General features: G+C 33.3%; 1 protein-coding gene across 1 annotated transcript in view; it reads right to left on the reverse strand.

Moving 5' to 3' along the window:
- Positions 1 to 1,011: 1,011 nt before the first annotated feature.
- Dip-C (dipeptidase C) overlaps positions 1,012 to 25,975 on the reverse strand; it is a 37,941-nt gene continuing 12,977 nt past the window's right edge. The window contains exons 4-10 of the mRNA XM_072546730.1: positions 17,600 to 17,647; positions 17,479 to 17,540; positions 11,113 to 11,157; positions 6,560 to 6,829; positions 5,211 to 5,655; positions 4,479 to 4,630; positions 1,012 to 1,251 (exon numbers count right to left, since the gene is read on the reverse strand). Coding sequence (XP_072402831.1) covers positions 1,194 to 1,251; positions 4,479 to 4,630; positions 5,211 to 5,655; positions 6,560 to 6,829; positions 11,113 to 11,157; positions 17,479 to 17,540; positions 17,600 to 17,647 — 1,080 coding nt within the window. The 3' untranslated portion in view covers positions 1,012 to 1,193. The remainder of the gene's footprint in view (positions 1,252 to 4,478; positions 4,631 to 5,210; positions 5,656 to 6,559; positions 6,830 to 11,112; positions 11,158 to 17,478; positions 17,541 to 17,599; positions 17,648 to 25,975) is intronic.

Genomic DNA, 25,975 nt, shown 5'->3' on the forward strand with positions numbered 1-25,975 from the left:
AAAATCTTGTTTCCTCTCCTATACGTAAAAAAATCGATGTGGATAACACATAATTTTCCACGTTGCAAACATTTTGAAAATTTTCCACTTTTCCAGACAGGCTTATATTGCAAAATTAATGTCAATGCCGAAAAAGTTATTTTTCTTTGTACCGGTGTGTAGGATATAAAAACTTTATCCCATTTCAATAAGCAAACCACAAATGTTATTTTTATAATTTTTTTTCGTGAATTTTCAATTCTACACACTCGAAATTCCTTACTAACGTACATGTAGCTTTTGAAGAAATCTAATTGCGAACAATTTTACTTTAGCCTAAATTTGATGTAGGTATAATAATTTTAGACATATATGGATAACAGGTTGAAAAATAGGAATCTGTAACGTGATTTTTCCTTATACAATTTTGTCTGAACTTTCCACAACTTGTTCCATTGAAGCATACTCAAATTCTAGTTATAAAAAACCTTCTGGACATATTTTTATCAAAATCTAAGATTCCACTCCCGACGGAACTACTAAGGAGTGAGATACCTATGTGGGTGCATCTTCATCATGTGTGTGTTTATTTCTATGCGGGGTCGGCTTTCCTAATTACATTTCTCTATAAGTTTCTCTCTTGGATAATACCAATATCAATCCTCTTCTACCCCCAGATCTTTTTTGGTCTTCCTCGTTGAACATGCCCGAACCATCTTACCGTATGCTATTTCATTTTGATACAACCTCTGTATACTCATTCTTAATGTTGTCCTTTTTTGTCATTCCACTCATCCGTTCTCCTTCTCATTTCCTCCGCATGCACTTTCACTTTCTTTTTAACTTCCCAAAATTCATTTCCATACATCAGAATTTTATAGAATTTTTTCCTTCAGTCTATTTGGACTCTTTCTCTCATACAAGCTTCACCTATTTGGATTTCACCCATCTCACTCTAACTCTACTGCAAGTTATTTCCTTATAACTCTGTAATACCGACCTATGTTGATGGATGAAGAATATTAAAAAATATCTGCATAAATATATTTTAATAACTCTAACAATATTTCAAAGTTGACACTTCAATACGAATATTGTAAAAAACTGTATCACATAGTTATAGTAATACTAGAATAATTTGGGTAAAATAATAACAAAAATAATATGAATACAAAGGATTATCAAAATATAAAGTTCCCGGGATATTTTCAATATTAGGCATACTTTTTGTCGTCATCTTTTCCCGCTATCCAGTCTTCAATCTCCTGGACACTGTAACATAACATAGGTAAGTTAATGTAACTGATTAAACACTTCAAATAAATACAAATGTCCCAATTCTTCAATATTAGGTAAAAAAACCTTATATGTTTTGAACATAGTTGATCCATAACATAGGCAAACATTTCATGATATATGTAACAGTGGTTGCATATACTCATGCAATATATATTTTTATGTATAGAAGTACTTTTTTCTTTTCAGTGGAAAGGGATTTAAACGTATGATATAATGATAAGTTAAGATTAAATTGATCCCCAATATAAAAAAAATAAATAAATAACGAAATAATCAAATCAATTCGATATTCCTGTTGGAAAGTCACTAGAAGTGTGTCGCTTCAGTTTTCGGTTTGGTTTTTCCCTAATGAGGTTTTGCCCTAAGCTGCTAGAATAATTTTCTTGTCGTGTTTCATATTTGTGTGAGTAATTTACAATCTTTTCTTTGGCGGTTTTCATTTAAAGATCACGAGTAGTGAAAGAATTATGTACATATCAAGGTGTATTTGTAATAATGCGGAGAACTTTTGACTGGAATAGGTAGTTTGATTTCATAACTCTGACACTGGATAAGAAAATAGTTTAGGAGAAGAATTTGTCTAACTTTGTAAATTAACCGAATGTACCAGCTTCTACAGAAAGCTTGAAAAATATCAAAAAAACACTGCCGAACAGCAAACATTAATAAAATTACAGATGCGATTAATTTCCTTTGCTGTGACATGTTGCTGTCTAAATACAAACTGCTGATGGGGTAATATTTGGCGTTCTGAGAGAATTAGTTATAATTTATCATACAGCAACGTTTCAAAAACCTTTGACATCATTGGCAGTAGACTAATAGGTCTATAAGATTTAATGTCTTCCTTAGGCTTGCCTTATTTACGATAATTTGTGCAGTTTTCCACAATAAAGGACAGTAGACACTTAGAATTGCAGTAACAGTTATTGGATCATATCCAGGGAACATTTTCTAATTCAGATCTGCTTGTATTTTCTAATGAACTTATTTAGCAGTAAATTTTTCTAGGAGTAAAATTAGTTTTGTATCGGTTGGCCAGTATGTTGATGTAGATTGTGTCCAATTAAGTCGGCATCATATGGGAAACTTTTTTATTATTAATTTTACAAAAAAAAGTTATTATTTATAAAAACTTGTGCATAGTCTAAAACATAAGATGGAACCACTAGATATCAAATTTGATCAATATTATACGAATTTTTGTATATGCTCTTTATTGATTTGAAACAGGCCTACTACTCCATCTCACGAAACGGACTATACGAAGCACTGAGATCACTAGGAATACCAGAGAAACTGATACGATTAGTTAAAATGACGCTAATACACTCAATAAGTCATGATAGAAGGAAGTGAATAGAGCATTAAACTAGGGAGATCTCCTGTCAACAGACATATTCAACCTAGTACTAGACTAGTAAAAGATAATTAGAGGAGCCAAGATGCAGATAAGCGGCACCATTCTGAACAAAAGACAACAGTGCATAGGTCACGCACATGACTTAGTGTTTCTGACACGTTCAAGAATAGAACTTCGAAAAATGTTCACAAAATTTGAAGAAGAAGCTAGAAAGTATGGCCTGACTTTAAATCAGGAAAAAACCAAGTATACGGAAATGAGAAGGGAAAATGCAGAAGAAAATAATTCACTTTAAGGATGAATGCGAGAGAGTATTTTGAGAAGATACCAGAAGTTACCTTGGAGTAAAAGTTACAAATAGAGGAGGTGAAGAGAGAAATAGATAAAAGGTTGTTGAAAGGTAGCAAAGCAGCAGGATCATTAAATGCACTGTTAAGACAAAATTCGATCTTATGAAACAATAGTGAGACCAACGGTGTTGTATGCATGTGAAACTTGGATAATTCATCAGAAAGAAGAAAAACAACTAGACATTTGGGAGAGGAAAATCTTAAGAAATGTTTTTGGTGGTATAAAGGATACTAAAGGGGAATGGCGCAGAAGAACACACCACGAGCTAATGGAAATATATAAGAGATCCAAAATAACACACAAAAATAAGGCACAGACACTTGGATGGTTGGGACATATTTTACGATGTCAAAAGAAAGAAACTTCCTAAAAGTTTTGCAAGCCGGAGAACAAAGGAAAAAAAGAAGAAGGAGACTACGAAGGAAGTCGTTTGATACCGTCCGGACTGACACAGAAGAAATTGGAAAAAGCGGCTGGAGAGAACAGTGAAGAATCGGAAAAAGTGAAAGAATCTAGTCAAAACTATGTAAGCCAAAGTACTCTAGGGCCTGTAGTGCTGAGTGCTGTTAAAATCGCGATCTCCATCAGCGGCCGTAGGCAACAATTTCGGCGAACTATGCACAGTTTTGTGCCGTTCTCCGGAGTGTACGTGAAACAAAGCCAGTTCAATCACGGATGTTCTTCAGGCAAGAACACTGCTTACACAGGTTCTCTGTAGCCCCTATTTTTCATTCCCTGATTAGTTTTGAGAGCACATATATCTGGTGTAGAGATATGCGGTCTTTCTTATCTTGATTAATATTAACAGTTCTGTTTTTCCAATTATTCTCAAAATTTCCGTCATTCGTGACGTGATCCTTCCAAGACATTCTGATTATATGTCTGTAATCCACATTTCTAAGGCCCAAGAGGGTTCATTGTAGGTTCAAGCCTACTCCATAACACAAGACAGAAAAAAAAACATAGCATTTGACAAATCTGAACCTGGTTATTATATTAACGCTGCGGTTGCTTACCAAGGTATTCATGTTTAGGTAAGTTGCTCTTGTCACTTCTCTCCTACAGGTTATATCAATTTTTATATAATTTTATTTTCAAAATATAAAATATTCAGTAACTATAGTAACAATCATTATTATGAATTACTAAATCATTAAAAGAGACTTACGGTTGAGACATTATTAAAAGGCTCAACCAAACTATTTTCCAAAATGTTGATCAATGACATTTTTCTCCGGCCCTCATTATTTCTTCCATTTTTGCATTTCCCATTATTGCATTCCTTTATGAATTCCTTTGCGTATTTATATCCGAGAGTAGATTCATCACCTGTAGTCCCAAAGATCCACAATCTGTCCAAAACAATCCGACTCGTTGAGACACATCAGATACATCTACATTTGACTGCACACAATGTGAAAAAAGATTGCGAATTTAAAGACAGAACCAAAAACGTACAAGGTTAATGTAAATACAAATTACTTACGTTCTTGGCACTTTGGTTAAATTCCTAATACCATCTTCTGTAACTACTACATCATCTTCAATGCGAACACCGCCAAAATTCCTATAAGTGTTAATGACATCTGCGACTAAAAACTTGGACTTATTAGGGTCAGCTAGAGCATTATCTAATAGCTAAAACAAATAAAACGTTATTAAGTAAAAAAGTTCAGCTAATGTTACCCGCAAAGTATATGTTCCGGTCAGAATGTGCAAATATAATAATATAAATATAAAACGGTGATTAGACCGGTGCTCATGTATGGGTGTGAGACGTGGACCCTGACCAAAGCAACTGAAAGAAAATTTAGATGTTTTGAAAGGAAAATGCTCAGAAGAGCGATATAGTCCAAGAGATTAAATCCCAACGTCTAAGATGGGCTGGCCATGTCCATAGACTCCCTAATAACCGCCTTGCCAAGTTATTATGGGAGGAAGCCCCCACAGGAAGAAGACCCTTAGGACGCCCACGAATGCGATGGAGAGACAATATATGGTCAGATCTAAGAACAATGGGGCTACCCACTGACCCAACTATTAAGTACGATCGTTCAAGATGGAAACAAGTTGTGCAGTCAGCCAAAATCAGACTAGATCCAACAGTTATAGAAGAAAAAAGTCCTATTGTAAGACCGCCAAAACGAACAAGAAACACACGTGTGTGAGATTTAACCTGATTTAGTGTTAAATGTTGGGAATAAAGATAAATACTTACGATATTAATGAAATAGCAGCCAGGTTCAATAGTTAGTACCATATTTTTTTCTAAAATCCTAGCAGTTCTCAAACTTTTTAATCCAGGTTTTGTAGGTCGTTCCGGATTTCCTTCTAAATAACCTCCAACATCATGTACATTCAAACCAACAAAGTGTCCCAAACCATGAGGTTGAAAGATAGGTGCAATATCAGCCGCCATCATATCATCTACGGAACCCTGTAGAAGTCCCCCTTTCTTAAGTTCCTCTAGCAAGACTCTATTGGACAATAAATGCATATCAGTCCACGACACTCCTGGTTTACCAGCTTTGAGAACAGCTTGATTTGATTTTAAAACAGCTTCATATATGATTTTTTGTTGTGGAGAAAATTTGCCGTTAATTGGGAAAGTTACTGTAATGTCAGCTGCGTAACCGTAGTATTCGCCTCCCATATCAAAAAGGCTACAACGAAAAATATAAATAATAGTAATTATGCAGTATTTTAAATAAAAAAGATAAGTAACTGATTCAGGAAGCTGATATTATCAGGTTCTTTGTTTTACTCAAAATTTTTCATAATTTTGAGGCATTCTGAACCACTTTAATGGACTACATAAGCTCTGACGTCACAATGGACGGGGTTTTTAAAAACCTTTCCAAACATTTCTAATTTGTTGTCCCATAAGAAGTTTGAAATATTGTTTTTTTTAATTGTGTGAAGAATAACTAAGGACTTTTGGTTATGAACATTCATTCTGTGCGATTGGTATTATTTGTTGTTTGTGAATTTGTGAGGTAAGAATATCAAAGGATTAAGATATTTACTATCAATTTTAATATTTTAGGGTTATGTTATTGTTTGATTAAAAGGGGAATATCACTATGGTCTACTGCAGCTTATACTGCATGGAGAAGTACAAGAGAGAAGAACAATTTCCAGGCTCCATAATCTTAGATACTGGTTTTCACTATCTACCACTAGACTATTTAGTACAGCAATAAATAAAGTAAAAAGGGCCATGTTGGACTATAACGGATAGGTACCTTAAGAAGAAGAGAAAGATCATTTCTTCCGTAGATGATTCCACGTGTGATTTAAAACATCAAAACTAAAAAAGTATGATAATTTCATATATGGCAGCGATGTCTACCACTTAAAAGTCTGTAGATATAGATTCTGAATAGCTTCTTGGCCCCTTGTATCCATGTCGAACCCACTTATCTTTACATTTACCTGGTATTTTTTACCTTCGCCTAATTTTATTCTAGCATCTTGAGTTTTCCCATTCAAAATCCCATTTTTTTCCTATCAATTCTGACATATAATGGCAAACAAAAGACCTAAAAAAGTATTAAAATAACTTACCACAATTTTCCATCTTCCAGTTGAAAGTTGTTGGGGGCTCCAGCATGCCCATAGTGCAAAACTGCCGAATTAATCCCCGATCCACATATACAGGTATACGCAGTATGTCTGCATCCGCCATGTTTGTAGCAATAGTTTAAGAATTCTGATTCACACTGATATTCGAATGTTCCGGCTTTAGCAAATCGCATAACATGTCTATGTGCTGCTGAAGACACCTCAGTAACGTATTTCAGTACATCTAGTTCGTAGGGTGTTTTAATTACTCGACTAAAAACATCAAAAATTATTTATATTTATATATATATATATATATATATATATATATATATATATATATATATATATATTTATATATATATATATATATATATATATATATATATTTATATATATATTTATATATATATATATATATATATATATATATATATATATATATATATATATATATATATATACAGTGATGAGTGCCTTAAGAACCGGCAAAATAACGCAAAAGATAGAAAACATAAATAACACGTTGTGAAATAAAAAGAGATGAAAGTAGTAGAAGTGGGAAATTATCGATAGAAACCTCTACTTTACATTAAATTACATTAGGACTATCGATAGTTTCCCACCTTTAGACGTTAGCTTATGAACTATTTAGTTGACTCAGTCATAATATTACAAGTATGACGTCGAATATTTACATTTTTTTAATTTCGCATAAAGTAAAAACTGATTGAAGGCAATAAAGCAAATGTAAGTAAACAGTTTAATTAGTAGTAATTTGATAATTAATTCTGTGTTGACGAATACAGAATAACAAGCTATGATAATTCTGTATTGAGAAGAGTGTATGCGACGTCTCAAATCATAGTTTATTATTGATCAATATTTTAATTTTGGATAAAACAATCAGCTCATAAGCTAACGTCTAAAGGTGGGAAATTTTCGATAATTCTAATGTAATGTAAAGTAAATTATAGGTTAATATCGATAATTTCTCACCTCTACTACTTTTATCTCTTTTTATTTCACAACGTATTATGTTTTCTATCTTTTGCGTTATTTTGCTGGTTCTTAAGGCACTCATCTCTCTCTCTCTCTCTCTTCTCTCTCTCTCTCTCTCTCTATATATATATATATATATATATATATATATATATATATATATATATATATATATATATATATATATATATATGGTGATAAACTTTTGTGACAAAGTCTGTTACATCTATAATAGGAGATATCAAAAAGATTGTTGTAAATAGTAAAGTAAATAAAAATAATAAATTTAATTCTTGAAATACCCGTTTTTTCGCTACATTCACTTAAAATATATCTAAAACTATTATTAATTATAGGCATAGAAAATATTTAAACAAATTAAATTACATTGACTTTTGCTTATGATGGTGATATGATGATACAATACAATATAGGGTGACGCATTTAAACATACTGAGCAAATAATGAATTTGTTTTTGATTTATCCTGTATTAGATTTAAAGAGTATTATAAAAATCAATCATTTTTATGATTTTTAACAATCATTTAAAAACTATAGCTGCAACAGGTCGTTGCATTTGTACATCTTTTTTAACTATACAGGGCGTCGAAGTTGTTACGATTTTCATTAAAATTTGGTTATAACTTTTTAAATACACTGGATAACGTAAAAAAACTTTGTATTCTTGTAACGAAAAAGCGGATTTTAAATTTAAAATGAAATACAGGGTGTTTCATTTAAATAAAAATATATGATACGGTACAGTGTACTTTTTTTGGTATCTCCTATAATAACAGACATACCCGACTTTGTCACAAAACTTGAAACTCTGTATATATGTGTGAAACTTTTTTGAAATGGTATAAAGTTTGAAAGATGCTACGTACATACACCCAAAACAACAGAGTACACACGGAGTTCATATCTGTACCGACTAATAGATGATTTGAAGTCTGCATCTCTCCCCAGTCACAATGGAACAAACAGCATGGACCCACTTAACTCTGTTACTCCTGAAATTGAATAATCCTTACCCTCGATTTGTTGAAAGTTCTCAATTTAACTCATGTCCTGGTACGAGTGATTTATTAGGCTGTAGATAAATGTTGTTTAGTACATTCCGTATCCACAGTACCTTCGTCTCTTCTGAGGTTATCCATTAAGTGGGGTTGAGATACGCCCATGGAGTACCTTTAGTTTATTTTATCTCCTACATATGTGTTTAGCCAATTTTAAGGCATTTGTTAGCTTATTATTCCGGGGACACATGATTCTGTTCGATTGTCTAAAATAAATTCTGATCTAAACCATGACAGATCCGGTAACAAATTTTTCGACTTCCTAAATAGCTTCTTCTTCTTCTTCTTTTTAGGTAGACATGACTCTGTCTGTTTTTCAATGTGCCTCCAGTAAGTTGTCGTTCCATCGTTTTCGTGGTTTTCCTACTGATCGTCTTCCTATTGGCGAACCACCCCTTGTCGTCTTTATTAGTCTATTTGTTGTCATTCGGCTTATATGATCGTTCCATTCTACTCTTCTATTTCTTACCCACTTCTTGATGTTCTCTACCTTGCATCTACGTGTATATCTATACTTCTAGCTCTGTCCCATAGTGTCTTACCATCAATTTTTTTAAGTGTTTTCATCTCAGTTGTTTCCAACATCCTTTTGATCCTCTCTGTGTCAGGTCGTGTTTTTGCCGCGTATGTCATTACTGGTCTGATGACTGTTTTGTAAATTCCGCCTTTCATTTCTTTCCCGATATTTTTATTTCTCCATATTGTTTCATTAAGGCAGCCTGCGGCTCTGTTTGCTCTATTCACTTGATCTTTTACTTCATTTTTGAGCTTTCCGTAGCTAGATAATGTGATGCCAAGGTATTTAAACTTCATCACTTGTTCTATTATCTGACCTTCCAGCTCCAATTTACATCTTAGTAAATTTGCCGTTATAACCACGCCTTTTGTCTTTTTGGGGAAATTAACATATTCAATTTTCTGTTTTCTTTCAATAAAAAAAAAAAAAAAAAAATTTCTGGCAGTTATATTAAATTGGTGCAGCAGACGTTGTAAATCATCTTCACTTTGAGAGAGTAGTATTGCATTGTCTGAATAGCAGATTATTTTAGGTTGTTGTTTTTATTATTTCATCAATAATCATGTTGAACAATAGAGAACCCAGGGAATCTCCCTGCCTTATCCCATTGCCAGCTTCAATAGGGTCGGTTGGTTCTTCTTCTACTTTTACTTTTATTGTGTTGTTTTGGTATATATTTTCGATCGTTTTGATTATTCCTAGAGGTATAATCTTTCCCATAATACAGTTAGGACGATTCAGTACAACAGACTAGACTCATTCGTGAAATGTATAGGTCTCCAATGCCGAAGGTGCTTAACATGGTTTAAGATTTATAAGAAAGTCTTTAGATGAGGCTAAAACAGGTCTTTCATATATTAAATTAGACATTAGTATCTTCTCCATTTCGCCTTACTCCTTACCACCGTCACATTTGTTATTCTCAAATCATTCAAGCGGAGGATGTACAACGTAGAGCCGAAAGAACAAGAAATCGTCTTTTTCTGTGGTTTTATTGTGAAATCGTTTTCATTTTGCGACCTCATCCGGCTTCTCGATGTATCCTTCAGTCTCCATAAAGCAGAAACCATCGAAGAGTTAGCTTGAAGATCCATGGTATTAAAATAAAAAGATCTTTTTAAATTACGGCAACCTCATGTGTTTTTTTGAACTTCATTGAGATGAGTTGTTTAACGTAACTACTTACTTTAGTTTTTCGTGTCCAAAAGTTTAAAATTTTCGGCCCGGTAACTGTTTCATGTCTTAAAAAAAAAGATAGTAAGATTTTAAACTTTTGGATTTCCATTTCAATTGTCCACTTGCTTTGTTCCATGAATTCTTGTGATTTTCTGAGGTAGTTGGGGCTAGCAAAACAGACGGTTTTCTATTGGAGTTGGTTAGTTATTTGTGTATGTACGAGAGAATGGGGTTGACATTACCCTGAGCCAGGCCATTAGTTTGTCTTCTCCATCGGCTCCTTTTTCCTTCCAGCATGACAGTATCATCCAGTTTTAATCAACAGCCTTCTGTGGTCTGCTGTGAGCTCGGGTCGACCAGTGTATATTTGTTTATTTTTAAATCCTTCTTCTATGTGTTCTGCGGGCTGATAATTTGGCTGGGGCACGATTTATCTGGTCTGAACCCAGCTTGTAGTGGTATGCAATTCTGCTTGACTGTACTATGCGGTTTACGATTAGTCTTTCGCATCTCTTGAAAAAATGGCATATAAGAGAGATTGGTAAGTAGTTTTTGGTTGAGTCTGGGTTCTTACCCGGTTTTAAAAGCACTATTAGTGACAACTATTATGAAATTATTTAGTTAAAATATTTTTCTATTAAAATTAATAAAATTTATTTTGTAGCATCTTTCCCAAAAAAGTTAGAGCTTTTAAAGAGAGTGTTCGCAAATTTTATGGAGCATACAATCCACAAAATTAGCTTATTTGTACGATCAAAAACAGTATATTGTGAATACTTACAGATCTGCTATTATTGGAAAAAGATCCTTATTGTTCACTTTAAACCTACAAATAATTATAATATGTCAAAAGAGATGAAAAATAGCAATAGCAAAATAGATATTTCGTCTATAACTAAGTATTGTCTTCAGGTTATAGTTATTACTGGAGTGAAAGACTATTAAAACGAAATTTATAAATAGCACCAAATGTAGTAATATACAGGCAAAAAAAAGGATTCTGTTAAACTTTAAGTAATCAGTTCTGTATTTATCGGAAAAACTTATATAAAACTTATTTGGCAAGGAATGTATTAAAATTTTGTTCAATTTCTTAGTGAAATTCGATGTTAAAGAAAATTCCCAAACTGAGGCAATTAATTTAGGTATTATTTACTAGTTTTATTGGAAATTAACAACAACTTCAGTTTAAAATATATTTATTTTGACGTTTAATTTGTATTTTAAGAACAATTTAAAGTAAACTTGAGTTGGTTTAAAGAAACTTCGTTCCATTTTCCGTTTATAAACAACTCCAAAAACAACAGTGATAATAAACAGACAAAATTAATTATAAAATTGGTCAATTCTATAATAAAAAACAGAAAGTGAGGCTGGTACACGCAAAATCGATAGCTAACATTGACTCCCAACTCAACGAAACTGCGACAAATCTGATTGCGACGTAGCCTATGTGTACAGAAAGTCGGATAAAATAGAATAGATTTAAACAAAAACAAAATTTAACGGCTAATTAATTTAAACGCATATATTGAAATTATAGAAAAGAAAGGATTGATAGGAGTGGTTGAGGTGAAATAACTCATTTCGCAGTCCTGCTGCTTGCAAAAGATGGAAACAGATTTACTAAGAGAAGTGTACAAAGAACTAAGAGAAATGAGAAAAGAAATATAGAGAATATACAGAAGAGATAATAGAATTAAAAAAGTCAGAGATGAAAATAAAAGAGGAATTAGAAAATACAAAGCAACGTCTAAATGAGGTGAAAAATAGACTAGAAAGGCTCGAAAAGGAATCAAAAAGAAACAAAATTGTAGTAACTGGATTAAATATTGATACAGATGAAGAGAAAATAAAAGAAGATATGAGAAATTTTATAAGAATACACCTAAACGAGGAAGTAAATATAGAAAGAGCAATGCAAAAAAGATTCAGCTGAAAAAGTTAAAGGGAGAAAAGGGATTCATAAATGATGATCTAACAACTAAAGAAAGAGAAATGAGAAAAGACATAACTGAAAAATGTCAATGAAAAACGAACTCAGGAAAAACGGTAAAAGAGTAAAAGTAGGTTTTAAAAAGATCAGTCTAGACGGAGAGGAACGGAGAGGGAAAAGAAAGGCATTTTTAAAAATATTGAGATGCAAAAAAACGGGTAGTAGTGGAGACTTAAGAGAGGTCAGAAAACGAGACAATTTGTGGCAAAAACAAGGAATATGACAAAGGCAAAACTGACAAAACCCTGGCTATGACAACGGACACGAATAAATTAAATCAAAGAATGAAAACAATAAAACACGTAGACACATCAAGTAAGAAAAAAAATGAACATACGATTTGGAAAATTGGAGCATGAAACATAAAGAGCATACGTGCTAAAGAAATAGAACTAGTAGAGGAGTTTGAGCCAGCAGAATTAAGTATACTAGCAATATCAGAGACCAAGAAAAAGTATAAGGAATATTAAAAATGGAAAATAATACCTTAGTATATAGTGGGATATCAAAATACAAAAGAGCAGCTGCAGGTATAGGTTGCAGATATATTTCTGGAAAGCATGGTCAGAGAGAATATTACTAATATCTATGATATACTACTTTAATGAATGATTATAACGAGTGTAGCCGTAATAAAACTATTATAGTAGTATATGGTCCAAACGAAGATGATAACGCACAAAACAAAGAAGAATTTTGGGGAGAGTTACTGTTAGCAATACAGGCAGCAAGAGGAGAAATATACATTGCAGAGGATTTCAACAGTAGGGTAGGAATAAAAAGACGAAATCTACACCAGAAATATAGAACCATTTGTAGAAATGACCAGAAATAACAATGGAAGAGGACTGCTAGAATTTTGCACTTTAAACAATATAACAATAACTAATACATTTTTAAACACAAAGAAATCCACATGTATACTAGAAAAGTCAAAAGTCGAAATGAAAAATCCATAACTGCTTATATACAAGTTGAAAGCAATTGTAGAAGAAAAGACGGGTACAAAAGTACACTCTCTCTTGTCGTTTCCTCATTGCTGAGGATCGTGATTTCCTACAATGCAATTCTCAATTCAATTCTCTCCATCTCTTGCGATTTTGGGCTGCTCTCATGGACTCGGAAAACGTCTCTCCCTCGTACAAAAGTACACAGTGTACCCGAAATAGGCAGCGACCATTACATAGTAGTATCAAACATACGAGAAGAAATAAAAAAGAAGGAAAAGCGTAGTACAGAAAAGGAAAAACCAATTAAAAAAGAGACGATAAAAAAGTATAAACTAAGAAACAAAGAAATGGCAAAAATATTAAAAAAAAGTAAACGAAAACCTTAGAACAATAAAAACAATAAGGATCTACTACTGAATGCAGCTAAGGAAGTAAGTGGAACAAGTAAAAAAGCCTCAACAAAGAAATAGACAGCATGGTGACCCGAAGAAATAAAAAAGCAAGTAAAAGTGAAGAAAAATGAATGGAAACAATATCTGAAATATAAATCAAACGAGAATTACAATAAATAAACAAATGAAAGAGAAAAGGTAAACATATTAGTAACAGCAGCAAAGACAATTGGGAAAATTCTGAGATAAAATGGAAGAAGATAGTAAAAGTAACCACAAGCTATGCTACAGACACTGAAGATGATAAGAACACAAAAAAAACACAAAATATACAGCATTAAAAATACAAATGGGGAATTAATAACAGAAACAAAAGAAATAGTTAAAAAATGGAAACAACACTTTAAATACTATTAACGGAAATAAACCAAGGCGACATTTACAAAGAACTAAATAATATCTATATTGGAAGATAAGACAGAAAACTCAATAAACGAGGAAGAACTAGAAGAAGCAATAAAAAAGTTGAAGTATGGCAAAGCTCCTGGAGTGAAAAGAACAACAACAGAAGTTATAGAAAACATGGGAAAACTGGAGAACAAACATTACTAAAAATAATGAATAAAATATGCAAAAATAAAGGCACCCCAGAAGATTGGAAAGTGTAACTAATAGTACCCATATACAAAACGGAATTAGGAGAGAATGTAATAACTACCGAGGATTCACGTTGATATGTACATGTATGAAACTCTTAGAAGTTAATAACAAACGATAAAGAATAATGACAGAATACGCACTAGACGAACCAAAAAGTGGATTTAGACATGTTACGAGTATACAAGATCATACAGTATGTCCGTAAAGTATGGAATAAATTCGATATTTCCTAAATGAAAAGCCTTTTTAAAAAATCTAAAACACGTCGATTTTTAAATTTAATGTTCTACATTTTACAATAAAATTTCATTATACAAGGTGATACACACTACAGTGATGACGTCATCGGCTCTTTTTTAAATGTAACACCCTGTATTTTAGGACATTTTTAGATCGATAAAAATGAGCTGATTTCAAAAAAGTATAATACTCGGGTCTAATGGATATAATTTGAAAGATATGCGCCTAGAAAATAAATTATTTATTATCAATTGCAAAAAAGTAGACTACTTCTAGTTTTTGGTAAACTGTAATTATTTTTATTAACGTTCAATAACAATTAAGTAGTACAATAATTGTATTAATTCGTGAATGTTCTATATTATTGCTTAGAATTAATTTTAAGTAGAAATGAATTTGAATGTAAAGCAAAGAATTGAAATACTCATCACGCAGTCAACAGTAAGTAAGATTGAAAAGAAATTTCGAGAAACTGGTAAGTTGAAAATGCATGCAAATCAGGTCGTCCCTCTGTAAATTATGCTACAACATAAGATGGTCTACTTGCTTTTGAAGAAGATGTGCACACTTCTGTTCGTAAGGTTAGTAGTGATCTCGATGTTTGCAAAACAATGGTACACAAAGTACGTAAAAGTAAGTAAAATGCACAGTTGTACAGGAATTAAACGAGGATGATCCAGATAAAATAATACAATTTTGCGAAATAATGATGGATAACAGCCACCGAAACCCTCTCTTGGTTCAAAATATTATTTTTTCTGATGAGGCTACATTCAAATTAAATGGCGAGGTCAACCGTCAGAATTGTAGATAATGGGCAAAAGAAAACTCCAACTGGATGCGGGAACATCATACACAATACCCGCAAAAGGTAAACGTATGGGCTGGCATTGTAAGAAATAAAATCATTGCGTCCTACTATTTCGAAGGTAATTTAAACGGGCCAGTATATATTCAGTTTTTAAGTGGGTATCTCGTACTTACTTTAGTTAATTTATTCCCCAGTATAATTAATCTTGGAGGTTTTGATAAAAGTTTATGGTTTCAACAGGATGGTGCGCCTCCGCATTATGTTTTTTTAGATGTTCGAAGGTACCTAAACGAAATTTTTCCGAACAGGTGGATTGGAAGACGTGGACATATTGAATGGCCAGCGAGGTCGCCAGATCTCAATCCTTTGGATCATTTTATGTGGGGTCATTTAAAGAATGTTGTTTATAAAACGAAACCTGCAAATATTGACAAGAATTCGTAAAGAAATAAACAATATTTCTCAAGAAAGCATAAACAAGGTTCTACAAGAATTTGTACAACGTTTGGGTTACTGTCAAATACAACAGGGGCTACAATTCGAACATTTAAGATTAAGTCATGTATTAATTACTGGATTACTTTCAAGTTATTTATTATAATTTATTTATAATTTATTAATATTATAAATCAATAAAAATTAATTTTCTAAGAGCATATCGTTCAAATTATATCCGTTAGATCCCCAGTATTATACTTTTTTGGAATCAGCTCATTTTTATCGATCTAAAAATGTCCTAAAATACAGGGTGTTACATTAAAAAAAAAGAGTCTATTACGTCATCACTGTAATGTGTATCACCTTGTATAATAAAATTTTATTGTAAAATTTGGAACATTAAATTTAAAAATCGACGTGTTTTAGATTTTTTTAAAAAGGCTTTTCAATTAGGAAATACTGACTTTATTCCATACTTTACGGACACACTGTATATTTACTTTAAATCAGATAACATAAAAAGCGCTGTAAAGGAAAAAGAAAGTATACGTAGCATTTCTGGACATAAAACCTTCGATAAAGCACCAAGACAGAAACTATGGAAAATACTAAGAGAAAAAGGAATGGAAAACTAGTTACTAACAATGATACAAAAAATATACAATGAGAAAAATAATATATATATATATATATATATATATAATATATATAATAATAGTATTTAATAATTCAACATCAGATACGTTAACAATAAATGGAGGTTTAAGACAGGACTTCCAACACTATTTATTTAATGTGAATATAAAAACTGAAAAAGAACTTCAGAATAATTTGGAAATATGGAAATAAGTACTCACTGAAAACAGAATAAACATAAATATTAACAAAAAAAAAGTTATGCAAATAGGAGAAACGAGAGAAGAACTTAATATAGAAATTGGAACAAAGGAACAAGAATAGAACAAATATAATAAGAATAATAATAGAAGAAACAGGATCTCTAGAAGCAGAATCAATAGCAGAGTACAAATTTCCCGGAATACAAAAATGAAAGTTTTCAAAGCAGTTTATAGACCTGTTCTGACTTCTGGCAGCAAATCACGGGTACTAATTGAACGGCAAAAAGTCAAGATGCAGGCTAGAGATAAATTTTTTAAACGGAGTTAAAGGCGTTACCAAAATGGATAGAAGAAGCAACACAGATATAAGGAACAAACTGAAAATTCAATCCACATTGGAGTTTATGGAACAGAGACAGTAGAGTCGGTGGGGTCATTTACATCGGACTAAAGATACCATACCAGTGAGAAAAGTGTGGGAAGCAAAAATATTGAAAAACAAAAAGAGAGGAAGACCAAAACAGACATGGAATGAAATAATCGGAAAGATATTGGAGAGAAGATAAGTGACACTGGCAGACGCAAAAATGTTGACACGAAACCGCAAAGATGGAAGAATTTGTTAAGATGTAAATTAAAACTTACACCGTTATATGGTAGAATGGTTTTTGATTATATATATTAGCACCAGAACAATATTAATTTAGTTGATGAATAGAAGCTATTTGTGTGCACAGTTATTTACATGTTTCAATTAATATCACAGTTGATACGATTTATCTAAACTGGGAGGAGTACTTATAATTTAAAATATTACTTACTTTTCGATACCCTCAAAAGTAGCAGCTTTGGCTGTAAGGCCACTGTCACTATTAACACCATTCTTAAAAAAATACAATTATTAATTTATGATACACAATATATACACCTATTTTAACTTACCAATACCAGTAAAGTCCCTCTGTTTAGGTTTTCGAGTACCTGTTTCAGCTGAAAGAAAAAAATTACTATTTTATCAAGTTAATTAAATTAAATTTAGAAGAAAAGAATAAAAGAGTATTTTTGTATCCTGTTACAATATTAGGAGTTGTTTGAACCTTGCTCTACGTCACTGGTAAAGTTTATCTTATGATACAAAAACGTTTCACAAATTTAGGAAAATTTATAAAATACTTAATAATAAAAAATATGGTTAACATTTTTTTTATATTCAATTTCGAAAAAATGCAACAATTTACCTAAACATTTTTTGGATGAAACGTCTTATTTTAAAGTAGAGATTATTTAAATGGTTCTGAAACTATATTCTTGTGGTATTTCTATTTATCTACCGTATATAATGGGAATAAACCACACCACCCGTTAAATATAATGGATACCAGAATATTTTTTTGTTATTCTACATTTTTCATGGGATACCCTGTACCATGAAAATAGTATTATATGAATATAAAGAAATAAAAATAGAAAATACAAAATTAAAAAAAAAACAATAGAAGAGAAAAAACCTAAAGCCCAGCAAGTGCAAGAGCACTTACTGATAATGCGCTGACCAATAGGGTTAACTTGGTATGTATACCGAGACACACAGGCATGGAAGGGAACGAACGGGCTGACGCCCTGGCAATACAGGGCTCATCTACTCTGCCTGTGAGATTCAAACCTGTGATTGGAGGTCCCTTTAGTACTAGTCAGGTCTAAGTGTCTGAAGGGCTTACAATTGGGCCTTACTCCGATCTACCATAACCATAACAATACGTTCAATAATAACGAAGATGCTGTGTAGTGCAATTTTGGTAGTCGCCTAGTTTGTTTTTGCTATCTTAATATATTTGTTATATTCTATGTCGCAAATTAAGATTCGATCAGTTGTTTTTTTGTACTCAGCACGAGGCCTTCTCTAAGTCAATAAATCAAAATTTGTCTTATAGTAAATTTATTTTCATTCATAGTGACCTATGATATCTGCTGGTATGTAACTCTACACTCATTAAGATCGAAGATGCTGTCCAGTGCTCTTTTTGTAGTCGCTTTGTTTGTTGTTCTATCTTCATATAATCGTTATCCCCTCCCCTTTCATTTGTATATCGCATTTTAGAATTGTATCAGTTGTTTATTTTGTTTTCAGTCAGAGGCCTTCTTAAAGTCAATAAATCAAAATTTTTTTGACTTTAGTAGGTTTTTAGTAGATTTATTTTCATCCGTAGTGCCCTATATCTCGTATGTAATTATACGTTCATTAATAATCAAGATACTGTGCAGTGCCTTTTTGGTAGTCGCCTTGTTTGTTTTTTATCTTAATATAATCGTTATCCCCCCTTTCATTTAATGTATCACACGCTGCAATAGCACCAATAACAACGGAGATCTAATGTAATGCCCCTTTGGCAATGCCGATACGTTTATTTTTTCCTCAATTGTACTAGCTACCTTCTTCTATTTCCGGCAAGACCTTATATGTCACGATCCGTAGAACAGTTCTCGGGCTGTGCCTCGGTGCGAACAATTTAAGTATTGATGACGGTCGCAAAAATCTGTCGCGTATTTAATGATTTGTTTCCCATCAAAAAAGTCTTCAACATCGCTAAAGAAGTTTTTACTTAAAAATAGCCATCTTCTAATAAAAAACTCTATCTAGCCGAAATATGCATCACAATTCGAGGTACCTCCGTTTACATATCACGCAACCAAAAACACACAACACAACAATTACCATCCTCCAGGTCATAGTCTGGACCATTTCAGATCTGACATTCAAATAAATTACACATCAACTGACATTCAAAACACTGACACGACATACAACACACAAATTACTAACTACACACAACAAAGACACTACACTCACTAAAATACACATCAAAACTCATCATTCATAGTCACTCCATAAATCACAGAGTATTACAACCAACTACAAATTTTCTTAGACAGCTCTTTAAAATATGACATCAAACAAATGACACAATACACAAACAACTTTATGTCACAAAATCCTCAAAAGATCTCAACTTAGAACTCATACAAATACAGTAGTCGAGTTGTTCCGAGTGTCCATTAATATATATATGGACGCCCGATTCAAACAACTGAGGAACTCAGGGAAGCAGCGGCGAGTATACGGAACTATTACGATTACTAGAATTAAGAGAAACCACATCTCTAACCAAATTCTGCAGTCAAACCCCACTAGCTGAATAAAATAGCCTACCTTTACACAACAAACCCCATTAATGCCAAACCTCTGCAGAAAAAATTCAAAGTTTTACCCGTAGCCAAATACCTAACCATCACAAACAGATCCAATCAAAAAACACCCATTCCACCCCGCCGTCCAGTCCCAGAAAACATCACATAAACAAATCTAAACACATGCATTCCTTAATAATTCCGCAATCAACACATATTCAACCGATTATTTATTTAAAACTCAAAATCTACCCATCTATCAAAATTCAAGTCACTTACAGTCAACTCTCCTTAAAAATCCGCCACACTTACAACCAAATCCAAAATCAACACATCACCCCGTATACCTTATATCCCATATTACAGTACATTAACATTACAGTTACAAACAACACATAACATGAACCTGCGACAGAAACAATACCTATTGAACCTTTACCCCCAACCTTACAATCAAAAAACACAAAACGAAACACATACAACTCAATCTACATAACAATCAACTCAAACAATCGATTCGAACCATCCCCTACAACCATCACACACAAACAACAAAAAACACAAGACAACCCAACAAGACAACACAACCTAAGCAATACCTTATAGAACACATCCCACCAAACATTTGCCAACAAAACACTTCTCAACAATATTTTAAAATCAAACGAACTTCTTCCCAATAACATAGCCCACTTAAAAGTCTATTCATTAGACAAAACCGCACCCCTCAACACAAAACCCTAAACCTTAACCCCTAAATATCCATGAATTCCAGACAAAACTAAGAAACAATATCGTGATAATCACTATTGGCCCCATATATTTCAATAACACTCCACAAAAGTCACAACCAAAATTAAATCAAACCTCCATCTCGCATGACAGGCGTTAACAAAAATTTTTCACAAAAAAACATTGAAGACCATCAATCATAAGGCCACTTCCCTAACATTTAAATTGTCAGAATAATTGTCCGCTAAAATAACATCCCTATACACTTTGTTCTAGTCTTCGAGAACTCAGAACAAAAATTCTCAGAAGCACTAAAACACTGAAGATTATACGTTGTGAGATCCCTGGATCGAATAACGTTATCCCCCTGCGCTTAAAATATTGTTCTAGATGCTGCCAAAGCGAACGTCGCAATACAGAATACCACCAAAGGGCCACTATCTCTCCAAACTGCGGACAAAATCACAAATCATAATTATAAATGGCAAATGCACCATCCGGTTCAAACTATTGCGGCACATACTCGGCATATTCACACAAATGTCCCGCCAGAAAAAGCGCTCCCACAACATAGAAACACACATATACACTCACTAGTCTAGACAAATTTCCTCATACGAACTCACTTCGGACATAAAATCGATAATTAACCTCATTGCATGATCTTTTTCTACTTCTTACCTGAAAAAAACTCCTACCAATATCTCTAAAGAAATCTTCCGAAATATGTACCGACACGCAATCGTAGTGTCAACCTTTAACTTTTCTATAAATCAAAGATTTATACAAACCAGATTTTAATCCCGTTACATCCCACCTAACATTCTAGCTCCTAGAATGCACCCACTAGCCATCGACAAAACTACATAACTCCTTCATAGTCGATTTAATTTACATAAGGACATGGGAAGATTGGTTTTCTATAGTTTCCCAAACTCATTGCATAATGTTAAGCTCCATCAAACTCCTACCTCGACTCCTACGCTGGTCTTAAGTCATTAACAGAAAATCCTCCCAAACATACAGAAAAACTCCAAGAAGAGGAATGTAGCCTAAAACAAGGCTTTACCACCCCTATCCTTCTTCTTCTTCCTCAGCTTTTTTTATTTCCAGGGGTCGCTGTTCCTTACTTTTCGTCGCCACTCATTTCTGTCTACCGGTTCTTCTTCACCTAAATCTTCCTCTCTCAGGTCCTCTACCACACAGTCCTTTCATATTCTTCTCGGTTTTCCTCTACCTCTCCTTCCATCAATCTCGTCACCTCGGCTCTTTCCCCAATTAAGTGGTTCCTGATCCTGTCCTTTCTAGTCTTATTCAACATCCTCCGTAATATTTTTATTTCAGCTACCTCCATCTTATTTTCCTGAATCTTTTAAACCTACACCAACGTAGGTCTCACCACACTCCTGTATATCTTTCCTTTCAGCTCTTCCCCGATTTTTATATCACAAAGTACCTCGCTCATTCGCTTCCAGTTAAACCAACCAGCCCGCAGTTCTCCATCTTCAATAGCCCTTCTCCAACACCCCAACTTCCCCTCCAACAGTTCTTTGCTCTCCTCTACTAACACGATATCATCAGCAAAGTGCATTGATCAAGGAGCTCTCTCCCCTACTTTTTCTGTCAGTACATCCATAACAAGATTAAACAGGTAGGACTTAATGCAAACCAACCGTGACTGGTAAAATTTCGGTCGTCAATTCGCACAAGTCCTTACTTTGGTGTATGCTCCCTCATACATTTCCTTCAAGAGCCTTCCGTACTTCTCGGGAACCCATTTCTCTCCCATACATCTTCATAGATGTATGGGAGAGAACTGTATCGTACGCCTTCCCAAGATCTATAAATACCAAATATAGCTCTCTTTTCTTCTCGCAGTATTTCTCTATCAACTGTCCCAAAGCAAACAAGGCATCCGTTGTCCTCCTTCCTGGCACAAACCCAAACTGTTCTTCTATGGATGTCTCTCTCCTTAACTTCAATTTACAGTGTTCTTCCAGATTTTCATTGTATGCGACATTAACTTTATCCCTCTATAGTTCTTACATACCTAAATGTTTCCTTTATCTTTATACGATGATAACATCACACCCTCTCTCCATGCATTGGACATCCTTTCTTCTTCATATATGCTACTCATCATTTGTTACAAAATATCAACCCCTTCCTCTCCAAGAGCCTTTCAAACCTCCACAAGTATTTCATCAGGTCGAACTGCCTTACCATTTTTCATCCTATTACACCCCTCAACAACTTCATGTCTCGCTATCCCTGGTATTATATTCACATTTGGGAACCCGCATTCTCCGTCTCTTCTCTGGTGTTCTTCATTTAGCAACTTTCTAAAGTACTCATACCGGATTTGCTTTATTTTAACGTCGGTTCTTAACACTCTTCCATCTGCACTCTTAATCTGCCTCACGAGGGTCAAGTCCTTTGATGACTTGTCCCGTGTTTTAGCAATTCTCTCGGGTGTCTCAAACTCTTCATACAGCTGTGCAGACTATCTTTCCTTAGTAGTAGCTATAGCGCGCTTTGCTATCTGTATATATCCTTATCTTCCTTTCTTTTAGATCTGTCATACCCCTTTCTAGATTCTTTCTACTCTCTAACCTTCTGTTGCACTGTTCACCACCAAGTTTATTTGTCTCTAGGAGGCCCTTTACCAGATGTTTAATCTAGTACTTCCACTTCCTCTCGCACCACAACTTTACCGTTGGCTTCTTACTAGTCATTTACTTTTTTCCTCAAACTCTTCCAGCACCCTACTCTTAAAGACTCAACTCTTGTCTTTTAACTTCCACCACTTTACTTTCTGGTATCCTACTTGCTTTCCTGTCCGCCTTACCTTATCTCCGCATTCACTATCAACAGTCGATGTTGACTAGCTACACACACCATTATGTCTTTACGTCTTTTATCTGACTCCCTCTACACAGCACAAAATCTATCTCACTTTCCCTCCCTCCCACTATAGGTAACATATTGGTCTTCTGTCTTCATAAAGAACGTGATAAAGAACGTTAATGACAGCCAAATCCCATGCCACTGCGAAGTCAATCACACTATTTCGTTTATCATTTCTTATTCCCATCCCAAACCTTCATGAACCATTTCTATTCCCGCTCCTTCTCTACTTATATGTCCATTCTAATCACCTCCATTTAATATAATAATAATATCCTTCACACAGAAAAATCCAATACCGAACCACAACCAACCGGTACAAATCCAGCATCCAAATCAGGAATATAAACAGCGCACCTTCCAGGAGCCCCTCAGTTAGTGGCCATTCGCTGGCAGGTAAGGAATTCCAGTGGAGATTTTTCCAGAAATTTTTTTCAGGTGAGTTTTTAAAAACTTTTAATATTATTATAGTTTATAGGTCAGTTTGTGTATTAAACTAAATATTGAAAAGAAAGTTAGTTGGATTATTGTAATGTAATATAAATAATATATTATAAATAAACTGTTTTATTTTCTTCTTCTCAGATTGTTTTGTGTTTTGTACGAAAGTCCTAGGTATTTAAAACAGGGTACGTGCGTTTCTATTGGTATAAGCATATTGGAACCCTAGCAAATTTGGCGTCAATTTCTTCTCAAAGTCTTTTTGTTAATTTTGGTTTAACATGGTTTTTTTTCTTCTTAATTTTCTAAGGCCTATTAATTTTGTTGAAAGCAAACTTCCGAAGTTCTAAAACTTGGCACATAAGTTTTCCATGGTTTAGAATGATCTTTTGATTTTGGGATCGACTTGTCTTCTTTTCCTTTTCCTTCATCCTATCACGTATTTTTAAATCTTTCTTAAAACTTATCATATAGGTTCTATTTGGTGTACGAAAGAACCCTATTGATTTTGGTATCGTCATGTCTTCTTCTTCTTCGTTCTGACTCCTATTTTTACACATTTTTTTTTCAAACAATATCCTCTAATCTTAAAACTTTATAGATAGGTTCCATTTATTGTAGGATAAGGGTCCTTATTGATTGTGGAGTCAACACTTGTACAGCACTTGCAAAACCTGTACAGCAACGGAAAAAAATACTTCACAGTTTAGTTAAAAAGGATCAATGAACATGAATAATGAAGACCTAGCTGAAAAACAACTGCAAAAAACTTGCATAATCTTAGTAAATACACGTATTTACGGGTGCCTGGCATATTTTTAATAAATTTTATAAATCCTTTTTGAACAAGTTTTGCCATTAAGTCTTTTTTATTTTTTCAAAATATATACTTAATTATTCATTCTTTTTATTAACTTGTCTCAGCTATTATTAGTTGGCTACACCGTACTGATGACGACCAATGAGTCAGAAATACCTATTTACAAAAGATTTCTATTATTGTCCATCTTTCTATTGCATATCCTTCTTTTTACGGATTATTTCCTGTTAATATATTCCCTATAATAAGGTTTAATTTATCTTCCTTCGCCAAATTAAAATATAGATGTCTCCCTAAATATATGTTCGCGTACGGCTTTGGTAAATAGTACTTATTCTGGAATAAAAATCAGTCAGCAGTGCTCGGTCCATAGCAACATTCAACACATAACAAAAACGAAAAAGAAGTCATTTTAAATATATCGAATGTAATACTTGTAATATTAAAATGTCTTTCCTTGTTAGTTATTTCTCAGATCTACTTTTACCTTATATTTTTGATATATATTTTCTAGTGTCATTCGTTGTGTTTTAATTACGTTGTCACGTTGAATATAATAATATAGGGAAGTTAAAAGGTTTTGTATTCTATTATGTTTGATTATTGGAAAGTATTATGTTAAAGTATTTGTTGGTTTTGATGAAGTGGTTTAAGAGTTATTGCATATCGTTTTCGTTGCTTATTACTAGGACACACTTCTCTGATTTTGTATTAGGTACCTTATTTTAGGCATTATAAAGCTTTAATTTGTCTTTCTTCCTAGATTAAAATTCTGCCCCTATAGGTACTCACAGACAGCTGGTAAATGGTATTCTAGCAAAAAGTTTCAGTGATAAGATCAAGAAATTTTGAGTAAATTATTTCCTCTATATAACTGAGTCTTCTATATAACTGAATTTCTTTTCTTGTTTGTGAATTTTTCAGCTCTACTTTTACCTTAAATTTTGATGTATATCTTTGGTATTATTTGTTGCATCATCACGTTGTGTCACGTTGGACATAATACATGGAAAAGTTTTGTGTTTTATTATGTTTGATAATTGGAAATTTATACCTTATTTAAAGACACTTTCTTTTTATTTCGCCATTAATAATATTAAATAAAACAAGTTTCAATTTGTCCTTGTTCCTAGATTAAAAATCTGACCCTATAGATGCTCACAGACAGCTGGTAAATGGTATTCTAGAAAAAACCTTCAGTGATAAGCCAGTCGCCGGCGCTCGGTCCACAG

Source organism: Diabrotica undecimpunctata, chromosome 10 (genome assembly GCF_040954645.1).
Source record: "Diabrotica undecimpunctata isolate CICGRU chromosome 10, icDiaUnde3, whole genome shotgun sequence".
In the NCBI taxonomy this organism is placed as follows: domain Eukaryota; kingdom Metazoa; phylum Arthropoda; class Insecta; order Coleoptera; family Chrysomelidae; genus Diabrotica; species Diabrotica undecimpunctata.